Here is a 19,124-nt window from a genome sequence, read left to right on the forward strand (position 1 = left end):
AAAAGTACTTTCTTTTCTCAAACTACTTTTTAAAAAGTAGACCAGAATGCTTCTGGAATGGAAACATTAGTTTGTTGTTGTTGTTGTTGTTGTTTAATGTAAAATTTCTCACCAACATATTAAAGAAAAAATTAACTCTGAGTAATAAAAGTTGACAAATCATCTTAAGCTACTTCATTTCACACAACATGAGTATTATAAATCAATTGTACTTGGTTTTTACATTATTTTAATAGCTATGTTTTTATATTTTATCCCAACCTATATTGCCCATATAGTAGAAAAATGCTTCATCAAAATATTTTTCAACTGGCTTTTAAAACATAGGGTGTGATTTTAAAGGAGACAATGTAGGTAAAAACACTTAGGATGTACTCTAAGCAGCTACAGACTGGGAAGCCATCCAAAGGTCACTGGGTATTGTGGGCCTCGTCCCCCTTGGATGGATAAGAGAGGATCACTGCAGGATACCTTACTTCACTGGTAGCAGAAAGCTCCAGTACCATGGCTGCTTCACCACTGATATCACAACTATATTAACAAGCAGTTACACTCTTACTTGAAAGCAACATTATATTTTTCCTACAGTATCTTGCACATGCCTTGATATGAAAAATATAGAGGTAACTATGTATCTACACATTCTTTTTCTTTCTTTAAGTTGCCACCTCTAGACTCTGCATCTTAAATTGCCTCGAGTCATTGAAATTTGAATGTCTTAGTCAAATTAGGAAACATTAAATCTTATTAATGACTTTTGGAAAAAACTAAGGTCAGGAGATGAAGGTACAAGAAGGTATACTTGTTTTAAGAACAAACTGTTCAAAGTGTACTTCACAAATTCAATCTAAACAGACATTCCTCTAATCTAAACTGCAGGTTAAATTTAGTGAGTATAATGATTAATCATTTGTGCAAGGTTTAAGGAAGCATTCTGTTAAATACACTTGTGCTGGCATTTAGGGTACAAACAAGCCAAACTATTTTCTAATGAATAACTTAAATTTTTAGCTTATTATCTGGTATTAACTTACCTAAGCCTTCTCAGCAAACCTAGATCAATACAACAGTTTAAAATGAAAGTCAGTGTGGTATAGTGGTTGCAGTATTAAAGACCCATTTAACTATGAAGGTCATGGGGTGATCTTGGGCCAATTACTAAGTCTTAGCCTAACCTTCCTAACAGGGTTACTATGTTAACAAAGTTGGAAGGCTGTATGGAGTATGCTGCCTCAATCTCTTTGGTGTTAAGGCAACATATAAATACATTTCTTCAAAATTTGAAAATGTATCAGTAAAGCAAAAGCAGAATTATATTAACTTACTTAAGAAAACAGCAACACTGGTAAGTCTCTGAACAAGACAGTGTGATGTTGTGCCCTACACATGATAGCAGTACACAGCAATTATGTTGGATACTGCTTGAAAGCCTTAATCTGGTTAACAAGGGATAAAACATTATCCCCTTCAAGAAGAATCTCTCTCTCTCTCTCTCTCACACACACACACACACACACAACAGTGCCAAGAACTACTTTCTGTCAGCTTTATTAAACCTATTAGAATCTGATGTGAAAGTGTAAATTTCAAGGAAATCAAGTTCTTTCCAAACCTGTGAAGGAAGTGTGTTGTTCTGGAACCTCCCAATATTACCTGAGTTTGGTTTTTCAAAATGGGTTGCAAAGAGCCAGCAACAGAATGTCTTAATTTTCAAAGCTCATAATGAAAAATTAAGTCAAAAAATCAGTGCTTACATCTGAAAGTGTGGAAATTTAAATTAAGCACGCTAAAAACCATCTTCTATATCCCTGGATTCTCAGCAAGCTTAAGGTGAGATTCCATCATATTCCATCACTCTTTAAGAATGCTTTGTATCAGTGAATAAAGAACATATATTTTAATTCAAGAACTTTTAGAACATGCAGCAAGTCCAGAACAGATACAGCAGTGATGGCGAACCTTTTAGAGACTGAGTGCCCAACTGAATGGCATTCCCGCACCGGGTGTTACCTGGTGCCAGTGGGGGCAGGACTTCTGGGGGCGGGACTTCCTCAGAGACAGAGAATTCTGCAAGCAGGACTTCCCTGGAGATGGTTAAAGGCACAGGAGGGTGGGGGAAGAGGACGGACAGGTGCGTGCCTGTTCCTCCTCTTCCCCAGTCCTCCCATGCCTTCAACTCTCTCCATGTGCTGACAGAGATGGCTTCGCATGGCAGAGAGGGCACGCGTACCATAGGTTCACCACCCTGGACATAGAGTGTAAAGAAATTCTGTTCCCATTCATTTCTTGTCAAAAATAGCAAAATCTCATTTCTAAATGTCAGATTTTTAAGAGTGGAACAATAGCTGAGTTCAAAAAAGATTGCAATTGGAAAGTAATTCAACTTGGACATGAAATAATTCTAATTTCTGCTTCTAGCTGCAGTCCTCTACACAACATACTCCATTCCAGAGGGCACCGCCAATATGGAGAAATACCTTGGGATAGGCCATAACTGTCCCCAGCAAGGGAGATAGGAAACTCTTGTTGCATAAGAGTCAATCAGCTTCTTGGAGAGAGACACAAGCAGTAGATCTAGATAATTCAAACAATGTACAGAAGAGGATCTACAACAAAAGATATTTTCAACCACCATGTTTTCTTTGTTATGACACTGAACAATCCCATTATCAAGAGACTGAATTTCTCCTGGATGTGATGAATGGTAGATTTAAGCAAGAAAAAACTGCTACATAATCTTCCTACATAGTCCTAATTGCATCTGACATTTTACTCAAAGCTCCTCCACGCAAGTGTCAGCTGACTATTAGAACAGTATTGTTTCAGTACTTCTGTTAGTGATCAAACAATTGACACAACCAAACTGCAGAAATCTTGCCTATGATAGTTATTTAAGCTCACTTTAGCTACTGCTCCGGAAGAGCACGTTAAATCTATAATAATTAATGTGCATTGAAATGATGCCATTTGTGGCAAAAGTAACCAACTTAACATTCTAATTAATGCATAACTGTTTAGAGCTTGGTCAAATTCTAAAAACCAGATAAGACAATATAAACCTCACCTTTATAGAAATAACCATCAAAAGTGAAGAATCTTTTCAATATGCAAGACTAGGCACAAGACAATAATATCAAGTGTCAGTGAGATCACTGAAAACCCACACATTTATAACCAATCTAAATTATGTGAGAAAGAAGGTTCAGGATTCTCCAATAAAGACAAATAAATCTAAAAGAAAGATTGTTAAATGTGAGTTGAACAATATCACTGTTACACAATTTGACTTATATGAATGTACGTGAGATTTTCTTTTATAAGTTTTCTGTCAAACCGTGGTTTAAAGTTTGTTAAACTTGTACACAGTTGCAGAAATACCAGTATTTATAGGGTTATGTAACCAACTCAATGACTACAAACTACTCATCTTAAACTGTCACGTAATTTTCAACAGATTAGAACCCAAACATCTGTGTCCTAATTCATTTTACACATAGATGAGTACACCTAATATTTATAAGTAATTTTCTCTTTGGCAGAAAGCCATTAAGCATAAACTATTTTAATACCAAATTATTAAAGTGGATTATTTAGTTCTATAAAGGTCAAACAGATCTTTAACCAGCAGCATTTGTACATATCATAATGGCAAAAGAAGAATGAGCAAGAACCCAAACTTGATTAAGTATCCTGCCACATTCATAATAAAGAGCATGCACCAGCTCTAAAATGGATTATTAATCTTTGCAGATCTAGAATTATCTTGACAGATTATACAAGGATACCAACAGTGGCAATCTAATGATGTAAACATTCAGATACTACATCAAGACGTGCACATCTTTTCATACAAATATTTACTTCAACTTATACCTAACTGTAGACACCTTTTCAGTACTTGAACACAGATGAGATGGCTTGTCGTCATTACCATGAAAAACCAAAAGATACATGGTTGAAAGACAATGCTCTTCTACAACCACTCTCCTTTTACTGATGCTCTTCTACAAATGCTCTCCTTCCACTGCAATGTAAATCCAATTTAAATGTCAACAGCTCAAATTCAGCCACATATTCAACAAAAAAAACCCCATGCATCTGACATGTTTAATATGGCAAGGTTGTTTCAACAATGCCAGTGCACAAAACACAAACAAACCCACGAGCCTACATAATAACGGCAAGAATTGTACTTACCATCACCAACAGCCATTACACAGTGTTATTGCTACTAGGTGCTTTCTCAAATGATCCAACTTCAATCTGAGCGACTATATGTGCCTGCGCCACTCTCAATCCAGTGCAGCGTGAAGACAGACAGAGCACTGTGTGACCCAGTCAGATCTGCAGTTCTATACTGCAATAGGCAACAGCTGCTATGCCATTTCAAAATAGGAGTCCTGCTTCTTACAGGAAACTCCTTACATCCACTAAAACCACCCTCACTCCTGCTTAAACCAAATGATGCATTCACCATTACACTCCAATTCCTTTCTTTCCCCAGCTCTCCACTAGCTGCGTGCCTTTTTCTCTAAAGGACAGCTCACAGCCAATGGAAGTCATTCCATGGGGACTTTAAATGCAGCCATCAAAACACAAGGCATGTGTTTAGTAACCGCTTTCTGGTTATATTCCCTAAAGGTTTGTGTGTAATGAGGAGTGGTCACATGATCCTATGATGATCTGATTTACATATCTACAAACAGAAGATGTGTGGTATTTTTCTCTTTAGCCTTTTGAGAGGGGGAGCTGTTTTCTCAATCTCCCATTGTACACAACCATGGCTAGCTGCTGTAAACAAATCACGTCAAAGGCAGACTGTCAAAGGCTCTTCTGTTCAAAGAAAGCTGAGCCCCTTAACAAAGATTGCTTCTCGTAAAGGCCGTAGCAAAACACTGAACCAACTGCATATCCAAGGCAAGTCTGTGGTGTTCCTCTTCTGACAATACTTTCATTTCTCAGTCACACAATAAAGTCAAAGCGAGCACTTCCCACAAGAGTTTTACAAAATGAATAAAGGAATGTAAAACACAGATAGGATTCAAGACATGCCACAGTGTCTGCTCAACCACTATATTAAGGAAACATCCCCCTTTAAAGGGAAAAAATGAATTCTTTTCATAAGGTAACTTCTTAGAAGATATTTTCTCTCTCACCCATCCCCAATCATGTTACTAGATCCACACCATTTCTCTAGAAGGGCTTAAAAGAAATATTGACTAAGCATATTAATCCACATTGAAAAATACATTCTACTTCCCAACCCCACCCCTGAGAAGGAGAGATCATTCAAATCTGCACTAAGGGGCAGTTGAACAGAGAAAGTGACTTAAGGGACTCGGGTTCAAATTCATTTTCTGACATGAAAGAGGGGTCTTAGGCCTGACACTTTGTCTTTGCCTCATCTACCGGCCCCCAATCCTTGGAGGAAGGGTGGATAAAAAACAACAAAATATTTAACCACCACCAAATAGCACTAGGAATGAACTGTGCCATCTCCCCCCACCAACAACTTCATTAAAAATACCAATTTTTAATCTCTGACCCTCTATACCGCCTCAAAATGGCTTCTGTATCCTATAGTATACCCCTTTTTTTCTTCATAGTAATGAAAACAAAGGAAGGGTGAAGCCACAAAAATAAATGTTTGTAATATTTCCCTAAGTGTAGGCAAGAAACAAAACATATATACTGTTGTATTGTTTTACATAAGCAAGAACCTCCTTTGCTCTCCCTTCCCTTCCATCTCTCCCATAATGCAACAGATCATGTAGTTCCCATCCTTCCAGGCCAGCCCAGTTCCCATGACTACGACATCTATTGCCTCCATTCATTAGTGACTGGAATGATGGGCTAATATCATATTGACAAACCTGAGTGTCCAGATTTTTCTTCTGAAAGACATTTCTACTCTCACATTTATTAGCCATGCAACAAGCTTTCAGTACTTTGTCCAATCATCAGAATATGAGAATTAGCCAAGTATCTGACAGCTATGGTACACCCATCAGATAGAGGATACATAGACAAATAAGGGCATACCAATGTGTGTAGAATAAATACAGTGGTGCCTCGGGTTACGAATTTAATTCGTTCCGCGGCCGCTTTCGTAACCCGAAAGGCTTTCGCAAGCCGAAATGCCATAGGCGCTAATGGGGAAAAGCCGCGATTCCGTGCGAAAAAGCCGAAAAAAGCACCAAAAATTTTTTCGTAACCCGAAAAAACATTCGTAACCCGGAACAATTATTTCCTATGGGATTTTTTCGTATCCCGGAAATTTCGTAACCTGGGTATTTCGTATCCCGGGGTACCACTGTATACTGAACACCACAGCAATCTAAGGTGTCTTAAATGGGTGAGAAGCAGCAGAGGAAAGTAGCTTGTAAAAGCTTTGAAGCTAGCAAGAGGAAATGTTGGCCAACTGACCCACTGAAAAAATGCAGTGATATTATTTTCACTTGCAATGCTTTTAGCAGTCAAGTGCAATTAGTCTTCTATTGTGTAATAAGGTTCAACATGCCAACTCATGCATATATGGCTAAAAGTAATGTCTAGAAATAGTGATATTATTCATCCCAACAATAGTTTTGATCTCCTGATTTCTATTACTATTTATGCATATTATTCATAGTGCAATGACCACAGCAAAACTATATAATTTACAAGCTGCTAGTCCCATGACATTTCCATAGTAACTGTACCTCAAAGGCAAAAAGATATGAAGCAAATAGGATAGACACAACAAATATCTATTGTGCAAACCAGATATTTTTAGTGTTTGTTTGGAATGATGTAATCCTAAATCACGCTCTTCATTATTGGCTTCAAAGTCTGAAAATAAAAGTTTTATATGCTCTTCCTCCACAAATCCAAATGTTTACAAAATGTGCATGATAAGACTGGACAAGCTGTTGCCCACAGATGTTGCTTGAATATTGTAAAGAGAAGGCAACACTGATGATTTAAACCATGATTTAAAATCAATCATAATCTCTTTCTCCAACATTTAAAATATCATGTAGGAATCCTCTTAAATCCTTCATAAGGGACAGCTTTTACAGAATTCGGCCTCCAAGGATAGGTATTCTTCAAGCTCTGCTGCTGTCTGCAATGTCTGTTTCCATGGAAATGGTTGCTCATTTGCTAATAAATAGCAGAAGCTTAACACACCTCTTGTTTGCAAGAATACCACATCAATTTTCATGAGATTAAAAAAATGAGAGGCAGCTGACAGCCTTAAGACTTGAAAATATCTGAAAGCCACACCAGAAGTACCATGAACACAAACACAATACAACATACAGATCTTGCAACTGAATGTTCTAATTATAGGATAGATACAAAAACATTACAGTATCAGTATATACACACACACAGTAGACAATTTTGATCAAAATACCAAAGAATATAAACAGTATTTGTTTGCTTGTGGGCAAAAATATTTGTGTAAATGACCAATATACTGTATGTAAGTTATAATGGCCATTAAGCCTGGCCACACAAAATAAAGAAGGGAGCTTTTAGTAGTGGAATGTACTAGTAATTGTCACAGAAACATAACTAAATATCATTCAGACAATATTTTTGAAAAGCTGTCTAGTCTGATGTAAGAATGAATTCTGAGAATGGTTTATAACCCAATAAACACTGGCAAAAAGCATGTTAAGAAGAGTACAGAAATGGCTAGAAAATAATACTCACAGCTTACAGAAAAAGCACATGCCCCATAAAAATTTAAATAAATACTAATTTTATCTTAGAAAAACAGGTTTAGATAGAATTAGCTAGAACATGAATGTTTCTTATATGAACTGCCACAAAATAGAATGATGATAGCAAATGTAGTATTTTCTCATTATACCAAATGAAGCATGGAAGAATGGAAATATATGATTAACACTGTCCACATCACTATTTAATTAATCATTAGCCAATATTTTTCTATACAAAATACTGCTACACAAAGATAGATATATAAATATGAAATGAATTACTAGACAAATACAGTAATCCAACCCTATTTGTGGTCTCAGTTACCCGCAGTCAATCATGGACCAAAAATATTACACTTTTTCACTTATTCGCAGTTTCACTCTCTGTTGTTTCAGTGACCAACAGACATGATCCAAAAATATATCTGCCAAACATTTGTCCTTTTATATTAGTATCTAACTTCTCAGAGATAAAATATTATGAAATGAAAAGCAGCCTAAACTTGGGATTCAGGAGTACCTAAAATCCTTAAACACACTAGGCTTCTCAATGTCCATTTAAAGTCAACTACATTTGACACCACAACCATATACAGTATATTAAATCATATCATATACAGTACTGGATACTCACCAATCAAATAACTTGAAATCATATTGCCAGAGTTTCTTACTTCATCAAATTTAATAAATATTGATTGTAATCTGCAAAGGAAGCCCACATATAAGTACAAATAAATATCATCTCTTTTCTTACTCAAATGTAAAAAATTACAATTCAAATTAATTTCCATGATTTCATACTTCATAGATGTGACAGATACAAAGAATGAAATTAAATCATCAATACATGGCATACTAGATTGCACTGAGACATAGCCTAGTATGTTTTTAAAGTAAAGCATAGAAAATAGAACAAGTATTTATGGTGGCAAAATGTATTCATTACTTATGAAATATTTCTGATAAGCAAAACTGTCAGATCTCCCTACTACATGTTTGCCGTTCTCCTCACAATTATCCACACAAAACATACTCATTCTTGAATTGATCCTGAATCAATCCATTCATTCCTGGGCTTCCCTTTAGAAAGTTGTCCACTGGTATTCTCCAATACTTGTTTTCCTGTTTGTTTGCCTTGTTCTTTTAAATATCCAAGCCATTTTAGTCTCTGTGTCCTAATTTCAGCAACTAATGTTGGCTAGCTTCCTGGTGCTTGCTGTTCCTAGCTCTGTCTAATCCTCCAGATGTTAGATTTGTTAATTCTTTTTACATAGCCTGTAACCTGTTACATTATTTAAGATCCATAGCCCAAGTTTCAAAGATACAAATTCCCTGTGTATTCCAGTACCATAAATTTCCAACTGTGAAACAGTTCTAGATGCTCACAGAAGGCAGAACATAGGGCAAACTGTATCCACTATGCATTCCCAACTAAGTGGGAAAACATGTTCTACTATCATTATATGGTGCCTCAAATAACCAAGATGCTTAGAAGTATACAGTAAATATTCAAAGTAAACTGGTTTCTGCCATTTCCAGTGTCAAAATATACAATGTATTGAACTACTAGAAATATTCAAAGATTTTGTAGCTGTTCTACGAAATTCTGAGGGCAATTATTAACTTCAAACCTAATAGCAGCAGTTCAAACCAGTGCTCATATTCAGGTCCAGAGACAGTCTCCACTCTTTTTGAAAAATATCAGAATCTTTGATAACTGCACTATGGTATCCTCTTTGGAAAAAGGGAGACCACCTCTTCTGCATGACAAAGGTTGAATTATTTGAAAGGAGTGTTTATTTGAAATCTTTGGTATAGCTGTGATTCCCAAATGTTTGTTCTCCAGGTATTTTGGACTTCAACTCCTAGAAGTCCTAGATGGCTTGGCCAATAGTCAGGAATTCTGGGAGCTGAAGTACAAAACATCTGGAGGGCCAAAGTTTGGGAACCATTGGTATTGCGAATGTGATAATGAGTATTACTCAATGGTTTCAAATAATGTAGTCCCATTCATCTGTAAAAATTCAAGATCATGAACAGATACATAGGGTTAGGTAAATGGGATTACTGGAACTCAGTATTCTGATGTAGCTAATGTAACATCTGAGGAAATAGGGCTCAAGAGAGGGACAGCAAAACTTTCCACTCTTTATATGTGCCTAAAATCTTTCTGAGGAAAGGGTAGCTAGTAGCCTTACAACCTGTCTTATCTTTCTACTGTCACATGGGTATTGCAGACACATTAATAGTACTTTTTCCCAAAAGAAATCAACTGCTGTATTTAGACAATATGCTGTGCCCCCTATGATCTCTTCACCTCTCACCAAGTAAATGGGGTTTTAAATCTATATTAATCCAGATGCCAAGGTCTCAGTCTATCTGTGTGTATGTGTGCCTTTAGTCACCTGTCAACTTATGGTGACCCTATGAATTGAACACAATTTTGTTAAGCAAGGAATACACAGAGGTGGTTTTGCCAGTTCCTTTCTCTTTAGTATAGCCTACAACACATCATATTTGTTAGTGGCCTCCCAAGTAAGTACTTAACCAGGGCTAATTCTGTTTGGCTTCTAAGATGAGGCAGGGTCTGGTGCCTTTTAGGGTATTTAGGCCCATCTATTATTTACTGTCCCAGTAAAAGTTATTAAAAGCATGTACAGAAGTGTTTTTATTTAATGCTGTCATCCATCATCATCATGGTAAATTACATTTCATACATTCTTAAACATAACTGGGCCAGATTAACAATTTCAGTTTTTGCCTCCAATCTATAGATGAATGACCATGCTGAGAAATAACATAATATAGAATGATAGCTAAGGGGCTGTACAGATGAAAAGAAAGGGGCGGCCAGTGGCTGCCCCCTTCTCCTCCAGATCATTGCTGTGGCAACCGCACTGGCTCGGCAACAATCCACGTCAAAAAGGAGCTGCGAAACATAGCTCCTTTCCATGCTGCTGCTAATGCCATTAGTGCCCTGGAGCGGCGCGGTGACGTCTCTTGTGCACCACGCTGTTTGGATGTGGTGCACAAGGTACATCATCAGTGCACGTGGTGTGTGGATGCATGTACATGTATGCCAAAATGGTGCCAGGAGAGCGCAGAGCATGCAGACACTCGGCTCTACTGAGCCCTAATTTTGGCCCCAGGCTGCCGCAAAGTGGCGGTCTGTACCGGGCATATCTATCTATTTTGCTTCTTACGTAGTACTTCTTAGTTAAAATTGATTGCATGACAACTCCCAGTCTACTTAGCCTTCGGAGCTTATTGTTTTCGAACTTTAGACTTTGTGGCTGACAAGACAATGCCTGCAGAAGCTGAGCATCTGCCTTCTAAGTGGCAAAGGGCCCCTGGCAAAGAGCACCTCTACTAACTTAGGGCCCTGAACAAACAGGCCAAAATAAAACTGCTTTGGGTCACTTTGGAGGTATGCTGTTTAAATAATGCATGTGTCCTAAGAGGCCAGAAGCCATGCCAAAGTCATGCTTCAGTCCTAAGCAGCTTCTGGCCTCTTAAGATGCATGTGTCATTTAAACAGCATACCTCCAAAGTGACCCGAAGCAGCTTTATTTTGGCCTGTCTGTTCAGGCCGTCTCTCATTTGTGTCATCCTTCTGTCTAGGGCTGCATCCGCATTGCAAAAATAATACAGTTTGATATTACTTTAACTGCCATGGCTCAATTCTATTTAATCCTGGGAACGGTAGTTTGCTGGAGCACCAGAACTCTCTGAGAAGGCTACATATCTCACAAAACTACAGTTCCCAGAATTCCACAGCACTGAGCCATGGTATGATCCTGGATTATTTCTGCAGTGTGGATGTAGGCTAGAAAAACCCAAGTCTTTTTTTCTTCACTCATATTTGTAATGATAACTTTAGAAGTCATGTTCTGCTCATGGAGAATATCAGTATTCTAAGGGGGAAATTCTTTCAAATTGAAAAAAATCTAATTATATCTACTGTAAATTCATCACTGCTATAGCCATTTTTCATTTCTTTTGAAAGAACATACTCAGTTATACCCAGATATCTTCAAAACATCACACATAGAGAAGAGAGTTTTACTCAGCACTATTACAGTTGCATTCCTTAAGAATACAGAGGGATCTTGTAGCACCTTTGGTCCAAAACATATTGCAGAAATAAACCAGTTTAAGACTGCTTTAACTGTCCTGGTTGAATGCTAGGAAATTCTGAAAACTGTCCTTTTCTGAGACATTTAGCCTTCTCTCTCAGAGCTCTGGTGCCACCATAAACTACAATTCCCAGGATTACTTAGCACTGAGACATGACAGTTATAGCAGTCTCAAAGTGGATTATTTCTGCAGTGTGTTTTGGACCTAACAGTGCAAAAGAAGATGTAGCATAAGCTTTTAGACTCAATCTACACCCCCAGATACACAGTGTATCTACTCACATGCATGGTGTATCTACTACTTCTTTCACACAGTTAGTTTCCAAAGTGCTACAAGATCAGTCTGCATACTGATATTCCAGGCTAACACAGCTATGTCTCTGAATTCCAGTTCTTAAGAATGTTATACTGCTGTCACATATGCCATTTTGCCATCTTAGCCAATCAATCCAGTTAAATTAAGTGCAGCAAATCTAACATAGATCATTTTTTATTTCCATTGTAGACAATACTAAAAAGGAAGCTAAAAATAATATAATCTGCACATACATATTTTACATTATTGTATTTAAACAGTATAATAATAATAAAATTATATTTTAATATAAATCATATTATAAAATATTATTCTATTCTACTAAATATATTATTAGTTTTGTAAATGCAGCATTATTAAGTTTATTGCTATTTTAAACATTACAAAGTTCACTTCACTTTTTCACCTTAGTATCAAATCACCATAAACAGCACCATATAAAATTAATCAAATCCTGTCCTTTTGATTGGTTATAAATTAAAGTAGTGCACTGCAAAACCATCTAATCATAACCAAGTCAACTCCCAGCCACATCCATATTTACACAGACATCACTGACAATTAAGGAACAGGTTATTAGTACAATATTTTGAGCATAAATATTAAACAAGGGTGACATTATCATTTGCTTTAACTAAGTACCTAGCTTTGTAAAGCCTGTTAACTTAAATCAGTATCCAACTAAAAAAACATACACATCATAGTAACATTATAAATACAGTAACCCAAATAAAGGTACTGACTACTTGTAGATATTATTTTGTTATTATGAAACATGGCAAGTTCTGTTTTTGCCATGTTTTCGTATTTATTATTCCAGAAAATGTTTTGCAATGGTAGTCAACTCTAATAATGTCTAATTAACAATTTGTAAGCCGCTCTGATAGCGTTTTGGCAGAAGAGCGGGGTATACATTATTATTATTATTATTATTATTATTATTATTATTATTATTATTATTATTATTATTACCACCACCTCCTGGTAGCCAATTTGTAATTTATTTTCTAAGTGTGCTATAAAGGTTTCCACTGAATAGCATAAGCAAATACCAAAATATAATCTGGCACCTATAAAATAGAATGAGATATACATCTCCATTCCAAAAAGCTGTCTTCTAAGTGACCTAAAGCTTTAAAGACCAGAACCAGAAGACAGTGGGGGTTGCTGCTCACACCAAGTTATTTAAGGTCAAAAAGTATGAAAAGGAAATTGTGACTAGCAGCAGAAGACTGTCTCCAAAGTAAAGTAATGCGAAATTAGCTTCAGTAAGAGCAAAGTAATGCACATGTGTGTGCACCAAACATTAAGATATGCTGTGACGGAGATGAACAGGCAATCATTGACTGGCAAAGTGACCTTGGAATCAGTGACAATACCTCAACGAAAATATTGATGAAATGCATAGCTGTTGTGAAAAGGGCAAAATCCAAGCTATGGAATGAGATAAAAACAGTCAATATTGCAGTACTTTTGTATGAAACCGTAATATATTGGATTCTATACAAAATACCACCCAGAAGTAGTTTACATTTTTGATCATTACATCACAAAAGGAAGAAAAATGCACAAATGAACAAACAAAATGGAACTGCAGGAACCCTTCATGAGAAAAGTCTATAGTGTTTGAAGTTTATCAGCTAAGAAAAAAGGAATGAGTGAGACTCTAATAAATGCATATAAAATTATGCAATACATGGCAAGAGATGGCATTATCTCACTCTTGCATAACATTAAAACCAGTGGTCATCCAATAAAGCTGCATGATGGGACATTCAACACAGGCCAAAAAAAGTACTTCTTCACAAAGCATACAGCTAAAATACAGCAATTGCTATTATAACATGAGGTGATGGCCAGCCTACATGGCTTCAAAGGGGATTAGACAAATTTATTTGGGTGGCCACTTTCTGAAACAGAATACTATACTAGAAAGGACTTATGTCTGATCCAACATGCACTTCTATTCTCCTTACATGCCTTATGCCAGTGGTTGCCAAACTTTGTAGGGCTTGTTGTTAGCTGCCCTTGAGTCAACTTCAACTCATGATGACCCTGTGGATGAAACATCTCCAAGTCTCCCTGTCTTCCACTGCTCTGTTCAGTTCCTGCAGACACATGCCTGTGTCCTCCCTAATTGAGTCTAGCCATCTAGTATGCAGTCGCCTTCTTCTATGCTCAAACTTCCCTAGAATTGTCTTTTCTCATGATGTGGCCATCCCCTTATGTCTTGGACGACAACACATGTGGCTTCTAATGCTTATTTCTTGATGTCAAGTCTACTGTTTGTGCAACAGCCAACCAGGCAGAATATCTACCTCAGCCATGCCCAGCTTGCCACTGCCTCCTGCTTTGCCTCAGCCTCTCAGATATGAATACAGAAGTGTCAGCATGCCAGGCCAACTTCTCCCTCTTGTTCATGTCAGCCTTATAGCAAAGGCTGGATGTACAGTCACACAGTTGCTACTCCCATGGTGACCAGGTGCAAAGGGAGCAGCGACTGAATAGTGTCTTGCCTGTACTGACTTTTGCTATAAGTCTAGCCTAGGCAATACGCTTCTTGATTGCTGCTCAACTAGACACTTGGTTGCTGCTCTTTTTGTCCACAATCACCTTAGGAACAGCAACCAAGAAGCCTCTGCCTGTGCTGGCCTTGCAGTATAGGGCAGTGCAAGCAAAAGCCTTCTTGGTCACAGCTTGACCAACTGCTTGATTCCTGCTCCCAAGGTGACTAGGTTCTCCCCAGCAATGAAAGACTCGCAATCAGAGGTGAAGGGTTGTTCTGAAGAATCAACCCGATATTCTTGCCTCTCTTTTTTCATGAACATGCCTTCCCCACATAGCTTAAAGCTGTACCCCCCTCCAAACCACATTATTTCTTCTGTTACCTCTTCTCTCTGTCTATCTGATATAAGAAAGCAGGAACAGCAGCGCAACTCCAACCTGCCAGCTAGGTCCCAGCAAAGCTCACAAAGCTTAAGCAGGGTATCAAAGCTCCTTTTTGCTGCTGCTTCTCCCTTGCCCCTATGTGCACTAACTCTTCATCCCCACCTTAGTCCTAAAGGCTGTTGGCTCCCCTTGTCCTTCTTGCTCACTAATACTTTGACTGGAGTCATACCCCCCGTCCCCTTTTTCCTCACTGCCTCCTGATGTCCCCTGGTTCAACCACCACTTTCCTGAATCATTCCGTTGCCCCAGAGGGAATGGTACCACCCACTTTGGGAATTACTGCCTTATGGCCATGGGCAAATGCTGTAAGAAGCAATTTTAAACAGAGCTGTGGATGTTGATGCCCTCAAGAGCGTCAGGGTGCGTGGCAAACATCAAAATGCATGGTATCTTTTGCTCCCCAAGACAATGGAATATTGAGAGGATTTCACTTACCTGCACATCAAACAAATGGACTCTATGGTGCAATCTAGCATATTTCATAGCAATCTTTCTAAGAAAAACTACAGTATGTGTCTGTGGAAAAACAATTCTGGAGGACCTAGCATGCTACATTCTTAAATGTCAACTATACAGGGACATCAGAGAATGCTATTTTGGTCTCTTTGTAAACTAAGTTAAGACTTTGGATACAAAATGAAACCCATTTTGTTTTTTGTTGTTTTGCTGCAAGCACTAACCAATCTGTCATTTGGAGGACTGCTCTCCTTGCAGCTAAATAAATGCAAGACAAAATCATCTAGAATTCATTTTGGCAAAATGTCTGGGCGACCTGAAAGAAATATTCTTGACATAGATCTTACATTAATTTTCCCTCCTGTCAATAACATTATGTTAGTAAAACTTTTGTGTTTTTATAAGCAGTTTGTATACCTACTACCATCTAATTTTATTTTAAAAACATTATATCTATGCAAACTCCGCTGTTTGAGTTTAGCTTGCTATGGCCAAAGGACTATTGCAATAAATTTTCTCCTAACATGCACTTATGCTCAGATAACAGTTAAAGTAGCATATATGGAAGTTGACTATTCTAACTTGGAACAGAAGTTAGAATAAGAATTTCAACAGGAATAAACAGCTCATTTAGATCCCATCACTGTGTGGGTGTAGAATCCTTTACTGTTTGCAGCTGAAAGAAAGAGTTTGGCCATGCAGATCTACAAAGTCTGAATCAGCACAAAAAATAATTCTGCCTGTGTTCTTTAAGTTCACTTTCAATTCTGATGCAACAGAACATGCTGAAAGTTGGACACAATTTTTCTGATGTGACTATGAATCATATCTAAAGAAGCAATCTTGGATAAAAAGCATTTTACTCACCATTTTAAAAAAATTGTGGGTTTTTTTTTTAATTTCTCAAAATTTGTAGTCTTTCCACTTTGTACTATGGGCAAACTATTTGAAACTCATTTTTCCCCTTATTATTCTCTTGGCATTTCTGTTCCTTTTTAGCTACAACACTCAATTTGTTTGCAAACAAGGGATGACTTGGATGAGTGTATCTCCAATCTCAGCATGCTGCATATTTGTGGCTCAAAATTTCACCTCTCTTGGCTAAACAGAATTCTTATAGAATCAGAGCTGGAAGAGACCACAAGGGCCATCCAGTCCAACCCTCCTTCTGCCATGCAGCAACTCTCAATCAAAGCATCCCCAACAGATGGCTATCCAGCCTCTGTTTAAAGACCTCGAAGGAAGGAGACTTCACTACACTCCAAGGGAGTGTTGTGCCATTGTTGAACAGCCCTTGCTGTCAGAAAGTTCCTCCTAATGTTGAGGTGGAATCTCTTTTCCTGTAGCTTGCATCCATTGTTCCAGGTCCTGTTCTCTGGAGCAGCAGAAAACAAGCTTGTTCTCTATGACATCCCTTCAAATATTTAAACAGCGCTATCTTATTACCTCTTAATCATCTCTTTTCCAGGCTAAAGATCACTGAAAACAGATTTTTGGGGTAATTTACCAGACTATGAACCAGAAGAACTATGGACTGTAATTATCAGAGATATTATTACGAAAGAAAGCAAACAATTCAATTTGTAACCAAAAGGAAATAAAAGTCTTGATGAATGACTGATGAAACTCTCCAAATGGTTAACAGTACCAAAAGCAAATAGTGGCAGAAATAGGGCCAGAATCCTGGATGCAATTACCATACATACTTGACTAAAAGCCGACCTTGTGTATAGGTCGCAACATTTGTGGTCAAAATTGTGCATTTTTATATGTCTTACAGAGAAATACAGTGGGTTCTCCTTATCCACGGACTTGCAATCCACAGATTTGAGCATCTCATGGGGGGGCAGAAGAGGAGGAGGAAAGCGAGATAGGATCAAGAAGAAGTCACATCACAGTGAGGAAGAGGAGGAAGAAGGCGTAGCATGAGAAGGAAGAGGAGAAAGGGGAAGAGGAGGAAGGTGAGGCAAGGCAAGGTGGGAGGAGGAAGGTGTGGTGCAGTACAAAAAGGGCGGAGTAGGAAGGTGAAGCAAGAGAAAAAGGAGGAAGAGGAAGGTGTGGGATGGCATGAGGAGGAAAAAGAGGAGGAAGAGGCAGTGGGGAAGAGGTGGAGGAGAAAGTGGTGGCAGGGGCTAGAGGAGGAGGAGGAATCTCCTCCAAAGTGTCATTGTCTTCAATGGTGATGCCGCAATGTGGCTGCACCACCATTGAAGTCAATGGGACTTGAGCATCCATGGATTTTGACATTGCGAGAGGATCCTGAATGGATCCTTCACGGATACCAAAGGCCCACTGTATTAAACAAGTGACCAGAGCATAAAGAAACCAAAAGAGTTAAATGAAAAGAAATGTTTATTCATATCTTATGGCTGATGCAATCGGCTTTAATCACCTGATGGCAGAAATAGTGGCTAGTGACACTCTCAAGTGACTGGTCCCTAAAGTGGCTTGATATAAATTTCACTTGGGAAGGTAAATGTTGACATTATTGTAGACTAGTTAGGTCTGCCACTAATTGGGCAGACAGAAGTTGAAGACAGTATAAAAGCCAGTGAAGATGGGCATAGGTGTAATTGACAGTTCTGAATCTGTTAATAATGTTTCTGGCCAAAAGATATTACTGGTAGGAAGGAGTATAAAGATAACCTCTTCTCTAATTACCAATGAAATGGCTATAGTAACCATGTAACTATATAAGTCATTTATCTCTGAATAGGTAATAATAATAATAATAATAATAATAATAATAATACATTTTATTTATAGACCGCTATTCCGCAATGATCATAGCGGTGTACAGAAAAATTGAATACAATACAAATGCCTATCATAACAGATCATGGATGCCTGTGTGTTTCCACCACAGATGTAATATGGGTTAGGATGCCCCAATATTGTGTAAGATGCATGATTCCTTATGTGTTAAACCATTATGAAGGCATATGGTGTATGATGTGTAATGCCTTACATAAAATGTAAAATAAGTGATAAGCTGTGCCTAGTCTATACTCCTCCCTAAGGGGAGTGTATATGTATATGGACTATTTTGTCCATTTTAATAAAAAATCCTAAAATATTAGTAAGCTGCCTGCTTAAAAATACTAACATTTCAAGACTTAAGAGTTCTTAAATGGAGTGTTGCTGTATCTGTTTGTTTGAACAAATATCATTGTTCACAAGTTGGGAGCCCAAGCTACCAGAAGGGATTGGAGTGAGGAACCATACCTGTTTCAATGTGATTCCATTATAAGGTCAGGACAAAAGAGAAAAGTAATGGAAGCAACACACTAAAGAATTATACAGAAGAAATGAAATAATGACACTTTCCTTCAAAATACACAAAGGGTTGTTCTGCCCGCAGAACCTTTAGATGACAAATCTACAATGACAGGAAGTGTAGTGCAAGCTGCAAAATTCTGGGAGAAGTGTAGTGCAAGTACAAAACTCTTGAAATAAATACATTACTAGGAATAAGTGGCATATCAATAGAGCTGTTTCAAGCTTTAGATATGGAATCCATGCAAATTCTAACATAACTCTGCCAACCAATAT

The 19,124-nt window shown here is 37.7% G+C and overlaps 1 protein-coding gene across 31 annotated transcripts in view; it reads right to left on the bottom strand.

The window, feature by feature from the left end:
• The window catches only part of CLASP2 (cytoplasmic linker associated protein 2), a 167,570-nt gene that overhangs the window by 120,018 nt on the left and 28,428 nt on the right, over positions 1 to 19,124 (bottom strand). For 30 of the 31 annotated variants that reach the window (XM_042474354.1, XM_042474351.1, XM_042474353.1 and 27 more), the window contains one exon: positions 8,347 to 8,417. In XM_042474354.1, the coding sequence (XP_042330288.1) occupies positions 8,347 to 8,417 (71 nt within the window). Of the gene's footprint in view, positions 1 to 4,197; positions 4,604 to 8,346; positions 8,418 to 19,124 lie in introns of those variants that run through there. The other variant, XM_042474380.1, reaches the window with a different exon arrangement.

Source organism: Sceloporus undulatus, chromosome 6, assembly GCF_019175285.1.
Source record: "Sceloporus undulatus isolate JIND9_A2432 ecotype Alabama chromosome 6, SceUnd_v1.1, whole genome shotgun sequence".
Classification (NCBI taxonomy): domain Eukaryota; kingdom Metazoa; phylum Chordata; class Lepidosauria; order Squamata; family Phrynosomatidae; genus Sceloporus; species Sceloporus undulatus.